This window comes from Pterocles gutturalis, unplaced genomic scaffold (assembly GCF_000699245.1).
Source record: "Pterocles gutturalis isolate BGI_N339 unplaced genomic scaffold, ASM69924v1 scaffold4336, whole genome shotgun sequence".
NCBI lineage: Eukaryota > Metazoa > Chordata > Aves > Pterocliformes > Pteroclidae > Pterocles > Pterocles gutturalis.
The window spans coordinates 58,968-82,503 of NW_010102779.1; the positions used below are offsets into that span (position 1 = coordinate 58,968).

Below are 23,536 nucleotides of genomic sequence, written 5' to 3' on the forward strand. Positions count from 1 at the left end.
TACAGAGGTAAGCCTGGGAGAGAGAAAACCAAAAGGGAACAGGAAAGAGTTTTTGGGGCTTTGCAATAGACATGCCACATTCTCCTTAATAACTACACAGTTTCAGATTCTACATCCTTCAGCTTTTTACTATGTTTTGTAAAATGCATATTCGCATCTTAGATGTTCCCCTGAAGTGTGATGTTTCTCTGTCCTCTCAACTTGGCCAGCCAAAAAGAGGCAGAGTCCTAGATTCTAGCTCTTCAACTTTTTATGTTATCTAGCCTGTAACCACATTATATATTCAGGCTCAATGTCTTAGCTGTAAGCAACCGTACTCGTATGCCAGCACGTGTCACTTTTTTTACCCATGCCTTATCTGCTATGCGCATGCAGATGTCTCCAGTGGAGGACACGCTTAGGCCTTCAGCACTCATCAGCCGACCCGGCGCTGGCTTTGCTCAGCAGGTTGGCATTTTTAGCTCGGCTCTGTTGGGTAGGTCCCTGAACTGCACTTTACATTTGCGGACATGAGAAGTCACCAATGGTTATTTTCTATCCAAATCTGTCCCCTAACTCTGTGATCAGTTTTACCAACCAAGTAGTCCTGATTTTAGGACTTCCATTTAAAACATAAACACGGTAGGTATGAAGTACATCAGCTTGACCACACCAAGAACTAAACTTGGGAGATGGCTACATGAAAGCTGTGGGACGTGCTATTCTGGGATGTACTAACTGTCAGAAATGCAAGTGGTGCCACTGTGAGAGTGTCTGAATGGGACCCGTGTGCTCCAGAAGCGGGAGCAGAGGCTGCAGCCCTCTAGGAGGGAACACCAAAGTGCCACCGCTCACAGCACAGCACTGACACGGCTTCAACTCTTCTGGCTTGGAAAGACAACCCTAGAGAAGGACTGATCCCCTGAAATAAGTGTTACAGAGCCTCTGAGTTTTTAGTAGTGCAAGGCAAATGCAGTTCAGGCTGTATTGATGTTAGTTCCCATTTCCTGTGGCTCAGATAAGCACGTAGTGACAGCTTTCACAAGGTAGGGACCTGTCCATTGGAAAATGGATTATGACCCCCAACTCTTCCACATAAACTAGTGATCAACCATCTAATGGTCACTAGAGAGCCACCACAGGTCTGTGCTGGTGACCTAGAGGTGAATGACTTTGTCTGTCTGAATCCCTGAAGCATTCAGAGCTCTGGCCAGGATTGAAGGGGGGCTGTGGGGGAGGGTTCTGATCTAAACGACCATTAATCTTCCTTAAGGCGAAAAGGTCATAAGAGCAAGTGATTCAATGTTAACTGGTTTTTATGCCAGCAAAAAGCTTCTTTATTTCCAATGGGGTCTTTAAAATATACAGCAATGCTTAAACATCCAAACTTTCACAGTGATTTTTTGAAAGTGATGTCAGCTTTTAGACAGATGACAAAGTCCACACACAGTGTCAGCTCCCCACAGCTGTGTCCATAGCCACACCGACAATGCCACACAATGGTGTCCTTAAATCCCAAAAGGCAAGCCACAATGCCACAGAATGAAGTGATAACGTATTGGAGCTGCTGACAATCAGTCTTTAACATGTGTTATCCATTTGACTGCAGGTGTAAATCAGCATTTCAATGTCAAGTTGCTAATTTAAGGCTTTATGGTCAAACATCCAAATAGTGTACCCCAGGAAAAGCACAAGTGCATTGTTAAAGTAGGTCACAGTCACTGCAGGTCAGGGAACACAGAGCAAAAGTTCTGCACCAAGAAATCAGTATTTGTGCTATGATATATGTATTTCATGATACAGTAGTATTAGATTAAATTAAACATTCAACAGGAGCTCAGGCTACACTGTGGGCACAGCCATTGTTCTGTTGCTGCTCATCGGGCTTCGGTGGCATGGCCGCAGAACCAAGCTCTGTGGCTCTACGGTGTGACGTAAATTAACACGGCTCTCCAAAAGACACGTCACATTTCCTCTACTTTCAATTAACTGTGCCACCTCATGGTTGTGCATTTCCCCCTTGGATTCCCATATCGAGAAAAATAAAGAAAATATCTGCTGCCATTTGTTGTATTTAGAGTTCTCTGAAAACCAAGTACATGGAATTTTTCATAAGAAACCAAAGACTGAAAGCATTTTTTTCATCCCCTCTCCTATTACCCAGGAAAGTTGTTAACTTAAGACCCTGATTAACATTCCATTGAGCTGTGTCAAAGGGTTCTTCCTTTTACTGTTATTATTTGGCTGTACATTTTCTACCAATTCACTCGTGGCAGCTGTTGCAGTACAATGGGGAAAAAAGAACATGAATGACATTTTAGTGGGTTATTTAATGGGAGCATACAACTGGCAAAATATAAAACCACATTCAGAAATGTTGCATCTAAGGGAACTGCAGCCTTCCTAATGATAGGCCAGGTCTGGGGATTTTTTTGTCTCAGTCTCACTGGGAAATTCAGAGTAACAGGAGAAGCTTCTGCTTATTCTCATGGACAACAACACATAAAAAAGTATGCACTAAACATTTTGTAACAAACTGAGGCTGTGTGATTTCTCATATGTGCACTGCAGGTAAGCACAAAGGTAAATAAATACCTGTGGAAAAAACGCATGTGCAAAGAGAGCTGAAACACCGCAAATTCAGTCACTAACAGTCCTGCCACACCGTTGCTCAGAGGAACCCCTTCTTCTGCAGGTGGCCTGGTGACGAGTCAGAGTTGGAACCAGGTTTTGAGGCAGGATTAGCAGAGGTAGGTAGGTAGGTGTGGAAGATGCTCTTCTCACTGCTCAGGGCTGACACCATGGCAGACAAGCAGTCTGTGTAACTGCTGCGAGAGCTACAGCTCCTGGAGAGAGGAGGAAAATGGTGGCATCACTTTCTGTATTCACCACCTGGTGCCTGAATTTAAATTAAGTTCCTTTTTACTTAGGAAGAACACAGGAATGGTCTGATAAAAAACGGAGACCATACCTTTAGGCCTCCTGCTGCATGGCATCAGGTTGTCCTTGTCCCTTCTGCACAGAAATGCTTAATGCAGTGATGATTCAGAGACGTTCAGAGACTTTTATTTCTGGAACGCCTCCACTGTTGCTCTTGGTTGTCACCCATGCCACCATCGTTTTGTCTGTGCAGTACCAAGCTCACCAGGCAAACAACTTTGTGGGAGGAATCATTATGGTCTGTGACACTAGTGAAAACCTACTTTCTCTGAATGGCTTTGGTTCATAGTTACTTTATAGGATTGAAGTTAAGATGACAGACTTAAACACTGCTCTCCAACACTTTCAAACAAGGTTTTATTTATCATAAGTAAAATATTATTTGTTATTTGCATTTCAGTATTGTCTAAAGGCAATAACAGATCCATCACAGATGGCTTCAGTAACAGAGGAGTAAAAGGAGCCATAAGAACAAGTTACCCAGATTTCACACACATGCCCAACCAACCACCACCAGGCACTCACAATTACAGTGCCACCCCAGTTCCACACACAAATGCCAAGCTCATGTGCCCAAAATAAGCATGTTCAAAGATACAGATACATTTGACCCACTAGCTTGTCTCAGTACAGAGTAGTTTAGCATGATAATACGTGAAAAACTCCAGTAACTCTTCAGTTGTGAATAAAACTAACATTGCCTGGGAGCCAGGGCGTGACTCCTGTCACACCACCACCACACCAGCACTTTGGGGTGACTTAAGGGCCCTTGATTCTTCCTCAGAAAATTTCAACTAGTAACTAATTGGTGGTGGAAGAACACTTGTGTAGCTGATATTTGTACGTGAGATTTTACAACCAGATTAAGCCAGTCAAAGACCCTGATGCTGCCAAAGGGGTGGAAAAGAGAAATGGCTCTTCTCACAGCACCATCTGTTTATGTTGGGTTAGGTATTATATGAAACCCTTTGTCTCATCTATAAAATACAGATAGAGCCTATTATATCAGAGGGAGCTGTGAGGCTTAATTTAAAAACTAACAAGAGCTCTGGGTTACCTGGTTCAGGAAGTTAAGTGTGAGGTTCTGTCAGTTGAAAATGCAGCCTGCTAATAACTGCCATACTGGCATAAAGGGCAAATAAAAAGTGCTGGAAAGAAATACCCTACCTTCCTAACTAGCCCATCAAAGTACTCTGCTGCAGCAATGAAACCCATGTGCTGTTCAGTTCCCCAGAAAGTATATTCTCCACAGTCACAGCATGGCTGCCATGAATTAGGCTCCTGGAAAAAAAGATTCTCTCCTCAGGACTCCCTACTGCTACCGCAGCCTGGGGAAAGACAGGAGTGGAAAGATTAAATGTGCCAAAAGATTTTACAGAAAAGGGTTTGACAAAAAGTTTTTTTTCAAACATGGTGGCTTTGCACAATGCAATAAAGTGGATCTCTCGTCCCTTGCTATTACAATATCAGCCTTCATGACAGAGATTCTTGTGGGCAATCTCAGCAGAGGACAAGATTCAGGAGGCCACAGAAATCAAATGTGTGTCCCAGCACAGGCTGAGGCGTACCAGCAGCGCAGTCCTTACGGAGAGTAACCCATTCTGTGATTAAACCCAAAATCTCCAGTCTTCAACCAGTATCCATCCACCTACTTTAACAGCATTAAAACAGATCCAGTGTCAATATCCTGTACATACCTGTCTTCAGATTCTAGGATAGTACTAGCTTTATCAGACAAACACAAGAATGCAAAGGTGTAAGTGTAGAGCCTTCTACTTCAACATGGTGAGTGAGTAGCACTCCCTCCTAGCAGAAAGAAACAAGCAGAACAGAGGTTATGAGGTCCTTCTTGTGTTTGTCTTGTTCTGTGGTAGCTGCATGAATCAGATGCTGAAGGGGTCCAACATGAAGCAGAATCTGATTTAAATGAACTGTAGGCACAACCATGTGCACTTTTTAAAAAAAGAAAAATAGTATTAAAATTTTAGTTTCATTTCTCCCTTTACCACTTCCCTTTCTCAGTTGACAGTCAACCAGCTGGTTAACTGCTCTGAACGTGCACACTCATTCCCACATTTAACCAGCGCTCCCAGCGGGGCACTGTGCAGCCATACGCTACACCACCACTTTTTAATATTGAACCACAGCACATTGCCACTTCCTTAAGCTGGTGGCTGCACTCGGAGTGACAGCACCTGCAGAAGCTCAGCAGAAGCAATTGCTTCACAGAGAAGCAAAATACAGTTGATCACTTCTTTCCACAGAATGCATCAGGAAAAGAGAGCTGTTGCTTCCACAGAGACAAAATGACCATGATGGATGATGTCTTGCTGTTACGTGGTTCCTGTTGCGCTCCTCCTATGAATGCTTCATATAGATCTTAGACAAATATTTGACAATACATGTCAGAATTTTAACCCAAAGCAAACTTTCAGGAAGCCTTTTCCAAACATGTACAAAGTGTGTAGGTTTTTTCTTAAACAAACAACAAAAAAGTACCTCAGTTTGACAGCCTTCTCAGCGAAGCCAGATGATACAGTGGAACAGAATACAGTAAGCTGACATTTTCTGCAAAGGAACTCCCCCTTCCTAATTAAAAATTACCTCAATTATTTCTTAAATAGCACGACTTTTAAAAAAAAAAATCACAGACAATTTAAATTAAAACCATAATTTGCAAAATAGTTTGGAATACCTAAAGTACCTAAAGGGGGCCTACAGGAGAGATGGGGAGGCACTCTTTATCAGGGGGTGTAGTGACTGGACAAGGGGTAATGGTTATAAGCTGAAAGAGGGTGGATTTAGATTAGAGGACGGGCTGCAAGAATTGTGGTTGTTCAAACTGGAGAAAAGAAGGCTCCGAGGAGACCTAATAGCAGCCTTCCAGTACCTGAAGGGGGCTACAGGAGAGATGGGGAGGGACTCTGCATCAGGGAGTGTAGTGAGAGGACAAGGGGTAACGGGTACAAACTGAAAGAAGGTAGATTTAGACTAGGCATTAGGAAGAAATTTTTCACTGTGAGGGTGGTGAGACACTGGAACAGGTTGCCCGGAGAAGCTGTGGATGCCCCATCCCTGGAGGGGTTCAAGGCCAGGCTGGCTGAGGCTTTGAGCAACCTGGGCTAGTGGAGGGTGTCCCTGTCCGTGGCAGGGGGGTTGAAACTTGATGATCTTTGAGGTCCTTTCCAACCCTAACCATGAATATCTCTTAAAACATTTTTCCACCTTTGACCATCTATAAAGCACAAGGAAGTCTTCAGTAAAGCAATAAATCTGTCCAGCTTTTATGCAAGTTAATATCACTGACTACTGAGCAAGAAAAAACCACCGTCAAGCCTTCACTTCAAAGGACTATTTAGTTGAAGATGAATTACTTGACCTTTTGGCAGTGTACAATGGAATAGAAATCAAAGATACCCAAGTTCTTCTACTCTCTAAACAAATTCAGCCGCATATCTATAAGAAATTACTTTTGTGTTAGAATAGAGCACGCTTTTCAGAACAAAATATTTATGCTAATAGAGCTTCATGGAAGCCTCGAAGAGGGCAGATAAATCTTCTTCTGTTTGGGGACGTGGTGATAGTTTAGTCACCCTCTCCTGCAAGATTAAAGAAAAACTGGATTACAGAAGGTTGTTAATAAAATGAATCAAACAGTAGCTGAACTATGTGCCTTTGTACTAATGTCCTTCATGGAGAATAACAAGGTTTTGCAAATAAGTAATCAAGTAATTAACGTTGAAGCATCATCAACTGTACAGTACTTTCAAGAATATATTTGTTAAAATTGCCTATAATTAAATACACAGAAGCAATATTAGAATGCAGTTCAGTTGCAAAGTTAAGTACTTCAGACATGGGTCTTGTCAGTCACAGATGGCAGTATACTGAAGGATATTATCCTGGGAATACAGAACACAGCCCATTTTAAAATTAATTTGCCAGCATTGTAGCTAGGAGTTCAGTTTTTAGAGACCAAGATTTTAAGAATACAACATCTCTCAAAAAGCCCAGGAACCGCTGTAGATGGGGAGAGTAAACAGTGCTTGCAACTCAGGCTCCGATAAAGAGATACAGCAAGGAATGGTAGTGAAACTGCTTAATAAATAGCCTGGCACCTTGGAATCAGAATACAAAGTGGTTGTGGTTGGTCTTCATTTGGACAGTGATTCAACAGAATTTTCGGGTGCTGAAGCCCCACTGACTGAAATGAAACTCAGGTATATGCTTCACTACTCTGCTTGACAAAATAACCACAAAAGCAGGGATGGTAATTCAGAAAAGCCCCGTGCTACTGAGGATGAGGCACTCAGTTGAAAGGGCCTAGCGTCAATGTATTTGTACTGGTTATGACTAGTACTTTTATGCTTTCAACAGTCAATTATTTTAATATTTATTGAAAGACTGGTGAGAGTTAAAAACATCTGCAAAGACAGAGGCCAGGCTGACACGAAGAACGCATTATCTTTAGATGAATGTGGTGTGTTTTGGTGAGACAAACCTGTTTCAACATCTCCCTTCTGGAAGAGGTTATCCCAGTACAAGCTCTAAATTTTTTCCCCCCTTTTTCACATGTCAGACAGCAGATGTCATTTGCTAGGGGCCTCGCCCACCAAGTGGGCTCCTCCAGCCCCCTGCCTCGGGGGAGGCTCAGCTCAGATGCCCTCCTGAGCAAAGCGCACACTGCCACCGCAGCACAACGCCGCAGTGCAATGCTGCAGCCTCTCCACCTCCCTCTCAACCCACAGGGCTGCAATTTGTGGACAGGCTGGATGTGGTTACACAGCAAGAGAGGCCACCACATGTGAACCTAACATGTGAAACACTGGTTTAGCACGGTGAGGAAGTCAGCTGTGAGATATTCTCAGTTCATAATCATGCTCAGCATGGTTAGCAGGGCTTGTGATGAGTCTGAAAAGTGCAGCTTTGAGTTCACAACTTTACCGACATGAGAGGCTTTGCTGGTGCAGCAGTAGCAATCAAATGATACCTCTTTCCCTATCCCTGCCCAGCGCTGCCCAGCCAAAGGCTAACATTCTTCTACACAGTTTTGAAACCAAATGGAAAATTCAAACAGCACTAGGGCAAAAATGTGTTGGTTTTTTTCAGACTTACAATATGCAAAATATAACAACTCGGTGCTCAAGTACTCAGTAAATTAATCAGGCTTATATTAGGACACTCTGGGCCAAATTACAGTTTTGCAGCCCTGTGCACCGAGATGGACAGAGTGACCACCCTGACAGACTGTAGCATTTCCCAGCTATATGGACAGAAGGCTGCAAACGGATGCTCCTCCTGTATGCCTTAACACAGGGGCACCAGGACTCCCTCTGCACAAGCCTGCTGATATTTGCTGGTGCCCAGACAGCAAGGCCCTAGCTCCCCCAGTCTGACTCAGTGCATTCTGGCATAGGGCCAAAAATGAGCAACTCCTGGCTCCTCAGTGCTTCAGCCCCACTGTAGCTGCCTCTGGGACATCTGCAGGGGGTGGGTGGGCTGGAGAACAGCCCTTCCATCGTTTCTCATCTTCAGTCCTCCCCACCTCCCTTCAAACACCATCACAGGGACAGCCACCTTAGACCTTGGGACAGCATCTTCTTTGTTAGACTCACTGCTGTCTGCCCACAGGTTCAATTTCAATAGACCCAGACAGGAAAATAAAATTCTGTTTTAACTTTAAATATAAATGTTCATCCCAGTAGAGTTCCCAACCAAATCCTGGCAGTTAGAGTAGATCAGTTTTGTTTTCCTGCAGCCAGCACTTCACAGTATGGAACACACCCTGCACACTTAGTGCTATCACCACTGCACCACACTGCCTTGCCGACACAAATGGGACAGTGCTGTATTCCACAGAAAATCTACTGCAAGATGAAAAGAAAAAATGTACCAAAGATTAAACTGTATGGGCTACCTCTGTGGGTAATAATGGACTACTAAGGAACACTAATACATTTTTATCATGCTACATCTCATATACAAAAATGAGGTTTGAGAAACTATTAGGTCATCTCATTTTACGCAGTACAATTAATCATCAAAGCCATGAGACAGCAGTAAATGAATTAAAAGTCAATCTGAGCTAAGCTAACAAACAAACAAAAAAACCCTTCAGCATCTTTTGGTGAAGAACCTTCCCCCTCCCCCAGCTATGCAAACCATGCCTTCAATAAGATGATGTGCTTGTGATGACTCAAACCCAATTGTTTTAAAGGAACATACTTATCAAAACAAACCTCCAAAATACTCCATAACAATTTACCCGCATAACCTATTTGATGGGTTCTCAGAGACCTTAGTTTTCTTCCTGTCTTCTCCACTGCTCTGTGGTGTGTGATCCTAAATAGTGGCACCTTTGTGTAATTTTCTCAGATATAAAACAGGAATATTAATATTTACTCTCTAAGTTGCTCTGAGATTTATGAATGAGAAAAAGTGGACACGGTAAGAGGTACTGCTGTAAAAAGTGAAAAACCTTTCAGCCTACAAAATTTCCATTTTCTCTGTAGTGTTTATTTCCCTTGCTACTTGGTAGAAATAAATGCTAAGTAGACAGAACAGTCCACAACATGTGAATCAGACTGTCTTTTTACAAGGAAGACACTGGATTTTGCTTTTGGAGTGGTGTGTTGCTTTTTGCAGCGTCTTTGTGAGCATTGAAACAATAAAGGGTATTACAAGTTTAATCTATATCATCCCAAGGGACTTTATTTCAAATTCTGATGGGGATCAATGGAACAAAAAAAACATCTGGGAAGAAAAGTGCAACTTTTCAATATGGAAAAGTTTAATGCAAAGTGAGCTCGATCATTCTTATCAGATAGCACTTGGTATTAAGGCTTTACCTACAACCCATCCTGCCTACACAATTCACAGAGATAGTTAAGAAAAAGCAGTGTCTATCTAGATCAAAGGTCTAAGAAAACCGTCCTCTTTTTAAAAAATGTAATGTTAAAAAAAAATCCTAACACCTAGTCATTCTTTCAGAATCCATGTGAACAGACTGCAGCATGCACTCCATCTCACTGAAAAGAAAAACCTAAGCTGTGCAGAGAAACAAAATACAGTTGACTATCCATAATTTTCTCTATTTTAATTGTTTTCATGTAGGACTAGAAATAACATTTGCTTGGAACTAAACACTTCCTTTTTTTCTAAAATCTGCTCTTTTTATTTGACAAGAAACACTGTTTTGTTTTCTGTCTTACCTGAGGCAGAGTGCCTTTGACTAATGCAGGGATGTCTGCTTTAGAATAACCAATTGCAGCTAAGCCATCATCAACATTCAGATCAAACAGGAATTTCCGGAGTGTCTCTGCCAAAATAAACCCCGCATCTTTGATGCTGGCAGTGCGGATGTCAGCTCCTAAAATAAGACATAATGCCTTGACTGTAGGGTGGAGAGAGAGGAGGAAGCCTGTTCTGGACTTAATTTAATCATAATATCAGCTGAATACATATCCATACATAACAGTCACGGCCCTAAAAGCAACATGAAATAAAAAGAGGAATCAGTCTTCATTTTACAGTTGGAATAGTTTGTAGATGGTAAAATAAAACAAGATCAGGAGAAGCAGGTAACTGCTGCCAGAAAGACTAACAGCCGCACAAGATTAGCTTTCTTTCCCTCTGTGCTTACAGGGAGAAGCACTTTTCAGTCTGATAACTGCTGGGATGAAAGAAGCTAACACATGAACATCAACGGTATTTATTCTTACGGACAGGGTGCCAAATGTTAACTTTATTTTAAGGCCTTGAGTTTGCTGACATCTAGGGGACATGGAAACCACTGACTATTCTGTTCAACTACATATTCAAAGAGGACTAGAGCAGGTAGGCTGAGAAAGACAGGAGATGGCAGGCACTGTTCAAGGGATTAAGTAAATCCTAAACTTAATGCTATTTGAATATGTGCTGACTTGTTTAGGATAATGTAGAACTGAAGAGGAGTGTCGTGGGAACTGGTATCTTTGGAACATCTACTGCACAGTAATGAAAGCACCAATATAAAATGAAAAGATTATCAATATTTCTTATAGAATAGCTTGCTTCCCCTTTGTCAATGAATGGTCAGAACTTAAAAGTAATAATAAAAACATCTCCAGATAGAAGACACAGGTTCCTCCATATGATTTCTTTTCAATGTAAGCTGAGCTAAATTTGTTCTCTGTGTAACCTCAATGATGTTACACCAGAACTATGTTAGGTCCAAGTGCCATACTGAGAAATGAGTAAGATCACAACATAGCTACAGGAAAAATATTTTCTGTCATCCTCACTCAGTTCAGCGTAACATTCAAAGGGGGTTAAGTGAACAGAAGACCAACAGGCTCATTTGAGGAGCTCAGATATTTGGGTAGTAAGATTGGCAGTACAGTGGTAGAGAACGTCTGGGAGAAATCAATAAATAAGGTATGACTGAGTCTTGTACAAAGTCTTATGCTATTGGGATTATGCCATGCAGTCTGAGTTTATCCTGGGTTTTGCTGTAAAGGAGTAACTGGGATATAAATCCAGTATCTTCAGATTGTAAAGCAAAAGGGAAAAGGAGGAGGGGAGAAAAGGACAGTAAACGCAAAGGACAGTTTTAAAATATTTCTATAGTTCTAGTACTTTTTGCTCAACCTAAAGAATACATCAGTCTTTGCACTTCGAAAATTTCTGGCCACACACACACCTATTTCAACTGTTTAAGAATGTACCGAGGGAGGTATTAAGCTTTTCCTGGCTGTACCCAAATTCACAGCTGTATATATACACAACGTAACTATTTAGTAATCTGCTCCATGTCATAAAATACCTTCTTAGTCATTGCATTTGGCAACATGAGAGATTTGAATCAGCTACTGTAGCCAGTTGGACTCTGGACTGGAATCAGAAGTAAACACCCCAGGTGGGAATTAACACATTCAGTTCCATGTGACATGTTTTCAGCAGAGTCCCGTTACAGCAGACAATAATGTAGTTTAAATGTCTATCGAGAAAATTAACAGAGCTTTTAGAGACAGAATTTATGGCAGTAGTTGATACCACAAAACCTAAAGGAACTGCTTTTTAGCCACTTGCTTTAAAATCAAGGAGCCACAGCCAAATTCTCCAATATGCTGTGCTGGCCAGTCATCCAGAAATATTTTCTTAGTCTACTTTGAGTTGTACATTATTGCTGTAGGAACACAGACATTTTGTAGCTTAGTATATGATTCCAGCTAGGCTTGTGTTTTCGTTTTCACTATAGGCAGGACTGTATACTTCAGAGGAAGGCTGAACAAATCTCACAGCCAACATCTATAAAGCAAATGGAATTTTCCCCCAATGTATTTTTTCTGACCATGTTGTTTTACATCCTCTTTAAAATAATGTGATATTTTCATTGTCTATATATGTCCCACTCTTCCTTGAAACCCACAATGCTTTCAGATTACTTAGACTGGATTGCTTGCATACAGAAGGCTGACCACACAAGGGACTGAATACAAATTTTCCAAATACCAGGACAGTTGCCCTAACCACTTTCTCTCTACTCCCTAACACTGCTGCGCCTGTGACTGTGATTGCTCATTAGTGAGCATGGGTATTAGCAGCAGTTTAGCTACCAGACAGTCTAGTGCAGATAAAAAACCTGACCTTAGACATAAACAAATTAGTTTGCTGCAGAGCCATGCTGTCACAGCTAGACTGCTAACAGCTCCAAGATTACACCACTGAAAGCTAGTTTTTTTTTTTTTTTTACACACAATCATGCTGGGGGTGCAGTGAAGAGGTATCCTTTCTCTAGGACACCTTCTGGTGATGCATTGCACAGATAAGAAAGCACTGTATGAAAAGATCATCTTCAAATGAGCTGTCAGCTTGCAGCCTTTACTTTTATCCTGCTAAGAAGCAGAAAAGACCACTTTGTTCACTAACCCACTTCTGAGCCATCACAGACGTGTCCACAGAATAGTTATTCCATGATTTCCCTTGACATCGGCTGCTGAGAAATTCCAACACCTACAAACAAGCTTAGGCCTACATTTGAAAGCCCAAAACCCACAGCTGCCTGCCATGGAAAGAGAGCTGGAGTGATTTAGAACATCACTCTGTCCTAATTCATTGCCACAGCAAGAAATTTGTTAAGCAAAATGCTTCCTTTTAGCTAACAGATGCATCTGAGTACTGGTTTGTTTTATGGTATCTACTCTAAAGTAACTACTCCTCACAAAGCACTGAGAGATGGCAATTACAGTTACTCTCTCCTGATTCATAACAGATCTGCAGTTAATTTCAGCTGTCCAGTTTTCTAGCCAAGAAGCAGATTTTTCCAGGTTGCTTCTCTAACTACTTCATCCAACATAAAAATTTAGCATTATTCTACCTAAGTTTGCATTATGTGTAACTTAGTCAGACTCCAGAATCTTATTTTTTAAACTCAAAACCCCTGCAACAACCAGCTACAATTGCTTGCATGCATTTTTTTTTTCCTCCCAAAAAGACATATTGGAAAGAATTCTATTTGTATGAGTAAGTTGGATCCATAGAGATTCCTACCTAGTATCTCTGCAGCTTCCAAGTGCCGTTCAGGATGTATCTGTGCTGTGAAAGCAAACACCGCTGGGGATGTCAGCACCACAGAAAGGCCATGTGGCTGGGTGAAAAAAACAAACAAACAAACAAACAAACAAACAAGTCCCATCAACAGGACATGTACTTTCACCTTTAATGTGCTTTAATGCTCATTTATATGAGATAACAGAGAATTGAAATGTATAATATGAAAACAAAGATAAACCACATTTTACCACTAAAGAGTGATCCACATTATAATCCTTTGGTTTATAAGTTTTCACCAAACCAGAAATAGGGTAAGACATTCCATGGCTGGAACAGAGAGTAGAGAGAAAGTGGTTAGGGCAGCTCTCCTGGTATTCAGAAAATTTGTGCGGTCTGTTTTCTGCATGCAAACCTCTTGGGTACAGATACTCAAAAGGTATTTAGGTACAGATACAGCACGGGTTAACACACAACCCTCACCCCTCTGCACCTTAGGGACCTAGCTGTAAAAACCAGTACCTCCTTACTTTGCAAGTGTGAAGTTACACTACTCCACTGACTGGACTGAAAGATGCTGTTACTAAAGTAATACAGATATGCCAAAAATAGCATCATCTTCATCCCTACCTGATCACACTACCTGAGAAAAATAAACATTAAGTTTAAAGTATAATTAAGGAGTGGATTTGCTCAAACAAAAGGCATGAAAGGAAAGTCTCTAAAGAGAACGACTGCTAATAACTTCTCCGCACAATTCTGGTTTAGGCTTTGCTTCTCTGAGATTTTCACCCATGTGAGACTACATTGCCTTGCAATATTAAACTACAGCTCACTTCAGCCTGCTGAATACCTTCTCCACAGACAAGCTCACAGACAATTGCAGCAGTTCAGGAATGGCACAAAACTACCTCACTGCTGTCTCACTGCAGAACAGCTGGCACGAAATCCAACATTTTAAATGCCATTGATTTTTTTTTTTCCTAACTATGGTTTTTACTATCAAGGAAGGTAAAGAAGCCTGTTTTGTAATTTTCACATGATTGGATTTGACTATCACAAGGCAGAATACACAGTCCTCATACACATAAATGCCAAGAGCCCATCAAATTCTCACAACATGTGGCTCCTCCTGCATCACAGGCCAGGCTACAATGTCTTAGTATATGATCTTAACAAAGGCAGTGAAACAACCTGAAACAAACACTAGCTAGACACTGACCTCAGATGGGGTTAATATTTTTCTGTACTCACCACAGATGAACACCAGCATTGCCAAAGCCAATACCAGCAAAAGCACTTGCTAGGTGCATGTTGGCTCTTGCTTCACGGTCTTCGGGGTCTCTGATGGCTCTGTGCACCATGGAGACGATAGTACCAGTGAATTCACAAACAGATTGGTAATTCAGGACAGAGAAGGGAGAGAGGGCTTCTTTATGGACAGATATACAAAAACCTCTGAGATAAGCTGAGGTAAAAATGCTGGAAATAGGATCAAGTCACACTTCAGTCAGAGAACAATCCTGCTTCTGGATCAGTAAATAGATCAAGCTGGTTCAGTGAAGGGCAAGTTTCCTTTCACTTTTCCAAAACCTGAGTAAATAGAGTGAATTTCACCATATTCACCTCAGTGGTGGTTTAAACAATTCTACCTAGGAGCTTTGGCAATCTTATTGTACGCCTCCAAGATCACCCCAGCTTTCTCACCAGCTCATTAGGTGGCAGCCTGGACCCCACCATCTGTGCGGGAAGCGGACAGGGTTCCTTGCCTTCCTATGCATTAGACTGCTTGTGTAGTTTGCCAACATGGAAAAAAGTCTCAAGTACAGATTGCACAGGAACAATAAACAACTACTTTGACTAACTAGGTGCTGTGTTTAACAAAAAACCCCACATTGACAAGTACACATGGTATACAGAAGCTGTATACAGACTGAAACTTCATTGGTAGGGGTCAAAACCAATGCCCAGTTAAGTCAAAACTTAATGTAAACTGAAGGTCTTTTAAGTCTGAACTAGTTTTTAGTAAATGCATAATTTTGCACATTTGTAAGTGCACATGGTTACCTTCATGACGGATGCATAAGGATCTTAATTTACACTGAAGGTCACAGAAATTACACCAGCAGTCTTTCCTTCAGTTTGTTACATACTCCCTTTACACTGTCATAGAAAGAGCATTCTTGAAAAAATGTGAATGCTGCTCACATATTAACTGAATAGCTTGAAATAACTTTAACTGAGAACTTACTAAATAGATTCAGAAGCATTAAAAAGCTACTTCCTCATGACAACCTAGTAATGCTAACTTCACTTTGTTTTCTTTAAAAAACTTTTTTGCTTTATTTAAGAGAAATACAGGGTAGAAAATGAAAGTTTAATGTACTAGTTTGCCTTATTTTAGCCTAAAATTCAAGTTCTTCTAAGCATCCCTTTTTGGGCACTGAAGACGACCATGCTGCGAAGGGGGTGGCTGTCAGACATGTTACCTTTTCAAGTATTTAGCCACTATGCGCAGAGCATGAAGAGCCCAGACATCACTGATGGGGTTGCTGCCTTGGTAAGCTGGTCGGTTAACTGGATTTGAAGGGCAGGGACTGCGCATGTTGTAAGGAAGAGCTGTGTATGATTCTAGAGCATGGCTAAAAGAAAGATTAAAAATCAATTATTTAAGTGAGAGAGCTCCATTTTACTGCTCTGCTGCCCTTTGAATGTGTGTTCTTCTTTATTTACTTCTGGTGTTTAACAATTGCCAAAAATAGAAATACAACCTCCAGGGCGCTTCGCTCTCCAACAGACACACAGAAGGCAATCCAAACACAGTCACAATCTATCAGCTCACACCATAGTTAAAGTTAGGTTGGATGAGCTGGCATCTTGATTTTCACTGAAGAACACTGTGCATCTGCAATGGGTATGTTTCCTTTCTGTAGGACAGGAACCATAAGAGGCTTTAGGACTGGAAGCACTGTAAGGTACCTTTCTTTTAAAAGTATTGACCTTTAAAAAATTAGGAGTATGACATTTAAGCTAAGTGGAACTGCCAAGTCTCATCTCCCAGATACTCGTGAATCTGACTACATAACGAAGTGGCAGTGCTTACATTGCTACATTTAGATGTACAAAACTACAAATAAACTGTTTTAATTTATGAACAAACACCTCAGTTCCAATACAGACACTGTAGTTCAGGATACTTTGCCAAACTTGATAAATCATGAAGTTTCATTATACATCTATTACTTTACTATACACAACACCCAGAAGCAAAGAAAGCTCTGGCCCTCTGAATAGAAACTTCCATGTGTTCTTTGAAGTTAAAAACTGTAGGTTTAAGATGAAGAAAATTTTGTGCCAAGTGAAAAGCACATTATGAGAGAGGTTCCGAAGATGGCTATAAATGGGCTAAAACCTGCCAGCATCCAACAAGCCGTCACAGATTTTTCTTGAGACATCGTGGCTTTTATTAGAAAATTCTTGTTCTCCACGTCTGTGAGACATGCTGAACACTGTTGCAATTGTGATTAATCATCTACTTGATTTCTTCAAAAGGGACACCTGGACTCTCTTCCCTGACAACAACAATCCTGGAAGCAAATGGTTTCTCCAGTGCACTGGAAAAACATTAAAATTGCTGTAAATGAGTGATTTGTCTCCATATGTTCTGAGGAAGGTAGTGAAATTAAGTAAGAGGGAAGTAAAACGGTGATCACCTTAGCAGGACAGAAAAGGGAGAAAAAGATCATTCTTTTCTGCTTCTAAAATATATTTTTTTCTGCAATCATCATAGTAAAAATACAAAATTGTAATAAATTCAAGTAGCAGCCTACACAGAAGACTCACCAAAGCACATCAAAGCCACTGTTGGCCACTATTCGCTCAGGCATAGACAGTGTGTGTAAAGGATCAATGATACCTAATGTTGGCTTAATGGCTCTTGAAGCAATACCTGCAGTATGTAAGTGAAGAAAATGAGTTGAAGATATTTTGCAACAAAATAGGACAAGACAAGCTTAAGGTTCAAAACATAACAATAATGAGTGGAAATATTTGGAAACTATGAAGATAAAAGCAAAGAGAGAGAAGGGAGAGTAAGAAGTATCTATGAATCTAAGTCTTACTAATGATGAAGTCGCTGCAAGAGAGTTATACAGTTTGAGACTGCTTATGTTAAGTGAATTATATCAGACAATGTTCTCTCTCCATTTGTAATCCTCTCTGAGCAGCCTGTACTTTCCAAATGTCTGTGCTGAATGGCACCTGCAACACTATCCTCAGATTTGTATCTTTTGTGAGCAGTCAGAGGGCAAGACTGGTTTGCGTCTGCAATCAATTGCTATTGCTAATTGCTGTCTTGAGCATCTGTAACAAACATGCCTTCATATTTTGGTTAAGGGGGCACAGATGTAGCTTTGAGAGAGAGATATAAAGACAGACAGACAGACTGATTGACTACATATAACCGAGAAAACTGTGAGCTATGGTCAGAGCTCCTTAGCACACCCATTTGCGTCCCAATTACTGTAGACTGTGTGGTATATAAAATCCACACATTTAGAACTAAAACCTCGAAACAGCAATGAAGCTTAAGATGACATTTTAGCTCTAATCTATATTTGCCAGGGATGAAAAGAACAAAGGGAGACAGTGCCCCTCACTTGCATAGCATCTCAGGCCTGAGGTTTCAAAAATCAGGAAAAGGAACATTTGGTTGCAATTATACAACAAAGAAATAGAAGTCTTAAAAGCAGAAAGAAAAATACAGAGGAAATAAGGAACAGTTGGTTGACCCTGAATGTAAGTAGAAATCTCCCTTGCAATTAACATTTTCTGCCATTTAAGAACTTGAAAGATTTTAGTTTCCTGTTTTGCCTTCAAAGTATAATCCATTGTATTACATAGCCATTTCATTATGTTAATATGCTATACATTTAATTCAAGGAGGAAGCCTTTAAGCTCTTCATATTTGCCTGTGGCAGCTGAATCAAACAAAATGACACCTGAAATGACATGCAGTATCCCTTTCTTTCAAGGCAGGGAAATAACTAAGACATCGGAAAAGCAATTGCCTTGAATAACAGCCAAAAAAAACCCCAGCTCACCAGTTTTTACTTTTAGTTCTTTGAAGTCAAAAATGGCAACTCCAGTGGTTTCACTTCCAGTTCCAGCTGTTGTAGGAACTAAAAAAGAAGAATGAGGATAACAATAAATAATAAGTAATACGTAATTTTGCAAAATAAATAAATAAAAACACAATAGCAATGCCACCAAAAATACAGGATCCAGGAAACCTTCGAGGTATCCCTGATCTGAAGCCGACAGCCAAAGGGAAACTGCTGCTTTGATCACCCTTCTCAGTAAAAGGAGTCAAACTCAGGTAAACAAGGCAAACTAATGACAAAAACTGTGATTTTACTTCCACTGAAGTAAATAGCAAAACTGCTGATGAATATAACTAGAGGAGAAGTACGCCCACAGGAAGGTGAAACAGTTGTGGTCCACTGATTTCAGTAGAAATATCATACAGAGTGTAGAATTGACTCCCTTCTCCCAGCCCTCACTCTCCACACCCCCTCCCCTCTTGCTTTACCTGCAATGAGTGGCTTGAGGGGCACAGTAACAGGCTTCCCTTTCCCGATAGGAGCATTGACGTAATCCAAGAAGTCTGATGTAGGGCTGGATGCATATAGGTTGGCAGCTTTACAGGTGTCTATTACAGACCCACCTCCAACAGCAACATAGGCGTCAAACTCTCCCTTTTTAGCAAATGCAATGGCATCCAGGAAACTGGGAAAACAAGAAAAGCTTTCCAATTAGTCAGGAGAAAAACAGGACGTAGAGAAACTATTAAGACCAGTGTCCAGGTCACAAGGAGGTGTTTAAACAGCTGTATGGCATGCTGTAAAAGCCTGGGCACTACTTTGAGAAGCGCACGGTCAGAAGTAGTACCTTTGGTCTGTTGGCTCCACCCGGACATTATCGTACATCTGAAAGTTTATACCATATTTTGCCAAGGAATTCAATACTGCATTTACAGGAGGGAGTTGGGAGAGGTTTTTATCTGTCATCAAACAAACTCTTCTAGCACCAAGATTCTGCAGGTCCTACAATAACAATGAAATTAAAAACCAAACAACTGGTATAAAATAATACACACTTAAATACTAATCCAAATCAACTGAACCATTTAATAATAATAAAAAAACCCAACCTAAAAATGGTAGGTTATTGTAAAATTTTTAAAACAGTATCAGCTAAAGAAAGATATCAACCACATACACATAGGATGCAGAAAACAGCATAAAGTATAAGGCTGCCAAACTTATACAATTGTAGTCTTATGATAAAAGAAAACTAATGACAAATAAGTTGAACTAGTGAAAAACATGCAGAACAACTTAAGACTACACTAAAATGTAATTTTTTTTTTAAATTATTTTTTCCTACACAATTTCTGTGACATAAAAAGGCTTTTCCCCAGGTCTCCCTTAACTGTCTACCAAAGCATGGCATTAAAATCTCAAAAATCTATTATGAAATATTAATTTATTGATGAAAAATCAAAATCAGGTGGCAAAAAAGAAGACAAATAATATTTCATCCTAACCTTTGCTAAATTATTTGTCACAATAGGTACACAAAACATGAAATTCTAAATAATCCTAAAGCTATTTAAAGACAGAAGTTCTAACTTCATTTACTATCTGACTATTAATTTACTTTACAAATTTGCAAATAAAAAAGAGAGCTGTAAGAATGTAAGAGAATGCCATAAATGCCAAGAAGAGAGGAAAAAATGATAAATGAAAGACCCAATGATAGAGGCAAACTGGAACAATGTACTCAGGTGAATCATCTCATACTGCTAAAACAAAAATTCTGCACTTTCACAGTGCAAACTCAGAGCTGAACAAATATCCACCTAATTTAATGGAAAGTCTCTGATTCATTTTAATGAGCACTGGAAGAGACGAAAGTGATCTTGAGAAAATCCTGGTGAGTCACCAGGATTCAAAACTTTTTGAATTAAATTTCCTGTGAGAGAAAAATACTGTTGCATAATCTTGGCAAATCATCAACAATCTAATTATCCAGTAAGCTGCACTTTATGTACTCACTCACTGATGTAACACGCTTCTGTTCTTTACCCAACAGTATCTTCTGGCCTTTTTACGCTGGTATGTATGACTACACATACTGCAAAGCAGTGGAGATTCAGACACACCATATATAAACTTTCCCGTAAAACAGGGATCAATAGCACCAGCAGTCGTTTGGAAAACAACTTTTCACCAGTGATGGACTTACACTACAGAAACTTACCATGCCAATCTCTTTAGTAACTCCTTCTCCATATCGGATGTTTGAAATGGCCATCTACAAAAAAAACCCACCACATATTTTTTCTGGAAAAATGGAGAAAAGGCATCTAGTCCCAAGCAGTCAAAGTGAAATATAAATATTTACTAATGTAAATATTTTAAATGCCCTATTTGGAAGTATACAGAATACAGCTTTTAATTCAAATATATTTTAAAATTAAATCTACCTCAAATGCATAGTCTGTATTTCCCAGGGTAGGCCGTTCAGGGACTGGAATGGAAATGAAACAGTAAAATTAGGGAGCAAAATGTTACTTCACTCTATATCTCAATACTAAAGTTGACATATTTCTTTGCTTTTGAAATCCTTAATACATTTGCCCAGGTCATCTTGGCTTGTCTAGGTAACAGTTACCCATTTCATCCCTTGTTGTTTGTGAGATTAAATTATTCAAGTACTTCATTTGGTTACATTATTAAGCAAAATAAGTGTTTTTTCCTTCTTCCAAGAATTAATTCTTTCCTATAAAAACTGAGTAAGTTAGCAGGAAGTTTGCGTGAGAACTTGTTTGCAGTCTGCAAAGCCCAGAACAGCACATAATAAGTAGAACTGAGTATCTGCAGAGCACACAGGCAGCTACATACAGGTTGAGAGGTGTTACAAATGTGTGGGGGATACATGATAACCTTCAGAACAAATTTTAAGACAAATTCATTAGACATCTTCCATATGCACTGGGATAGCGAACATCTTTTGCACATGTGAAAGTAACACTGACAGGTATTTACACTTCTTTTTACTTCTGCCTAGTCCTGAACTTTCAGGTGAAACTGAATCGCTTGCTTGAAAATTAAGAAACTGCACGCATTGCTAATAATAAACAGAATTTCAATAAGAATTGGTGTGGCACTATCAACTCTGTTTAGTAGAACAGAGAAGATATTTATAAGGATAGTATTTCAGTCCCATCATCTCTCTGCCGTGTCACTCTTGCACGAATTTCCACAAAACTCTAATTTTCTTGCATATCCTGATTTTGCCACAAAGTGAAACAAACTGCATCAACTGAAGCAGCTCATTCTTCTCCAAGAAAAGCTCGATGAGGCATTCTGCTCTTCCTGATGAAGTCATGCCTTCTGTCTGCTATATTAATTGAAACTATGCACTGTGGATTCAGATCCAATGAGTGAAGCCATGATAATGAGTCTTACAGACATTCTGGGGTGCACTGAAGCACTGACCCACAACAGTAACAGATAGATGTATTAAAATCCTTTATGCACTTTCTATTCAAGCCCAGGCCAGCTGCTATCAGCTCTTTCATTACCATCTCTTGCCAGGCTGTACATGTTTGACCTCTCCTGGAGTCTGAGTCTGCTGTACTCTCAATCATTAGTTTGACAGGCTAAGAACATGTCCAAGCCATTTACTCTCTTGCTTTCTGATGGTATAATAGGTGCCCTGCTGTTATATTCTTGAGTTAACCTTCAGGAAGAATTTTACTGAGTTCAAAAATTGCATTATTTACTAGAACATTGTCAACAAACACAATGAATATTTTTTTTCTGCTACAGTCACTGTTAAATCAATTCCCACTATTTAAGAGACTTACTGAAGTGATACCATCTTGCTACATTGTAGACTCAATTGCCCCTTAAAACTTACAGAGAGGGTTCTTCACTGAGACTTCTATTTAACAAGGGATTAGTTTGAATTGACTGAGTAGGTCATCAAGCAGACAAGAAGAAGAATGAGATTCTATTTCTCACCTGTGCTACTGTCTTGCTGTATGATGGTCTTGGGCAAAATAAATATCTAAACATACATTAGCTTTTCCATATGTAAAATGGTAATTCTTTAAAAAGTATCTTAAGTAAAGCACATAAAACCAAGTCACTAAGAATTACACATTGCTGAAATTATGGCCAAAAATACTAATTTTTATAGAAAATATATCTATCATATCTTCTAGGTACCTTTAGGGTATTAAACATGGAACATGTAAGATGTATTAAAAGATTAAGAACATCTGACCAGCACACAGATAGCTATTCACATAGACTCCCTACGGTCAACACAAATTCCTCCCAGGGTGACTTGGTAACTCAGCTCTTACCCCACAGCCCTGGCTTAAGTGAGCTGCATTCTCGGGACTGACTGTATGAAAAGTTTAAGATTACATTCCCCAAACCAAAGCAGACCTTTGTGAGTAGCTCCTTTTTATTCATATCGCTTCCTGCTTCTTTTCTAATACAACAGATGTATATTTTTCCCCTCAAAAGCAGATCTGAAGTTGAGATGGCTCAGGTGACGACAGCAGTAACAGCAGCCACAGCAAACTTCTGATCAACTCGCCTCATGGCAAGGAGAGGGAGGGACAGGACACATTAGTTGTGGCTTACATGGAAAGAGCGAATCTCTCCAACAATAACCACTGTCATTTGTACAGCTGTAAAATAACAGACTGCTTACCTTATCCTCTACCTTGTTCTCTCTCCTACCTGTCGCCTGCACCCTCTGCCCAGGTTACACTGATAGGTACAGCTCTATAGGGCCACGGTCTCCTGCAGAACTGATCTGGAGACACGGATTAAGTCTTACCTTGGGAATAACTGTGGCAATGGCTTGGGCACCGACATCTAGTTAAAAGGTAAAAAAACCAAAACAAAACAAAAAAAAAACACGGTTAAAATGAAAAAACTAGAAGCAGAAAATCGGCTCTGTCCTTGCCTAAACGTCTCCTCTGTTCACCCGTTCGTGGCAC

General features: G+C 40.2%; 1 protein-coding gene across 1 annotated transcript; it reads right to left on the minus strand.

Moving 5' to 3' along the window:
• Window positions 1–6,118: 6,118 nt before the first annotated feature.
• ADHFE1 (alcohol dehydrogenase, iron containing, 1) lies at window positions 6,119–23,404 on the minus strand. Its single transcript, XM_010086413.1, has 13 exons — window positions 23,374–23,404; window positions 20,999–21,042; window positions 20,773–20,826; window positions 19,399–19,553; window positions 19,040–19,236; window positions 18,552–18,629; window positions 17,293–17,398; window positions 15,939–16,091; window positions 14,704–14,802; window positions 13,701–13,779; window positions 13,450–13,546; window positions 10,131–10,288; window positions 6,119–6,518 (listed from the first exon to the last, which is right to left on the minus strand). Exons 3-13 carry the CDS (start codon window positions 20,824–20,826, stop codon window positions 6,435–6,437), a joined length of 1,260 nt encoding a protein of 419 aa, XP_010084715.1. The 5' UTR covers window positions 20,999–21,042; window positions 23,374–23,404; the 3' UTR covers window positions 6,119–6,434.
• Window positions 23,405–23,536: the final 132 nt, after the last annotated feature.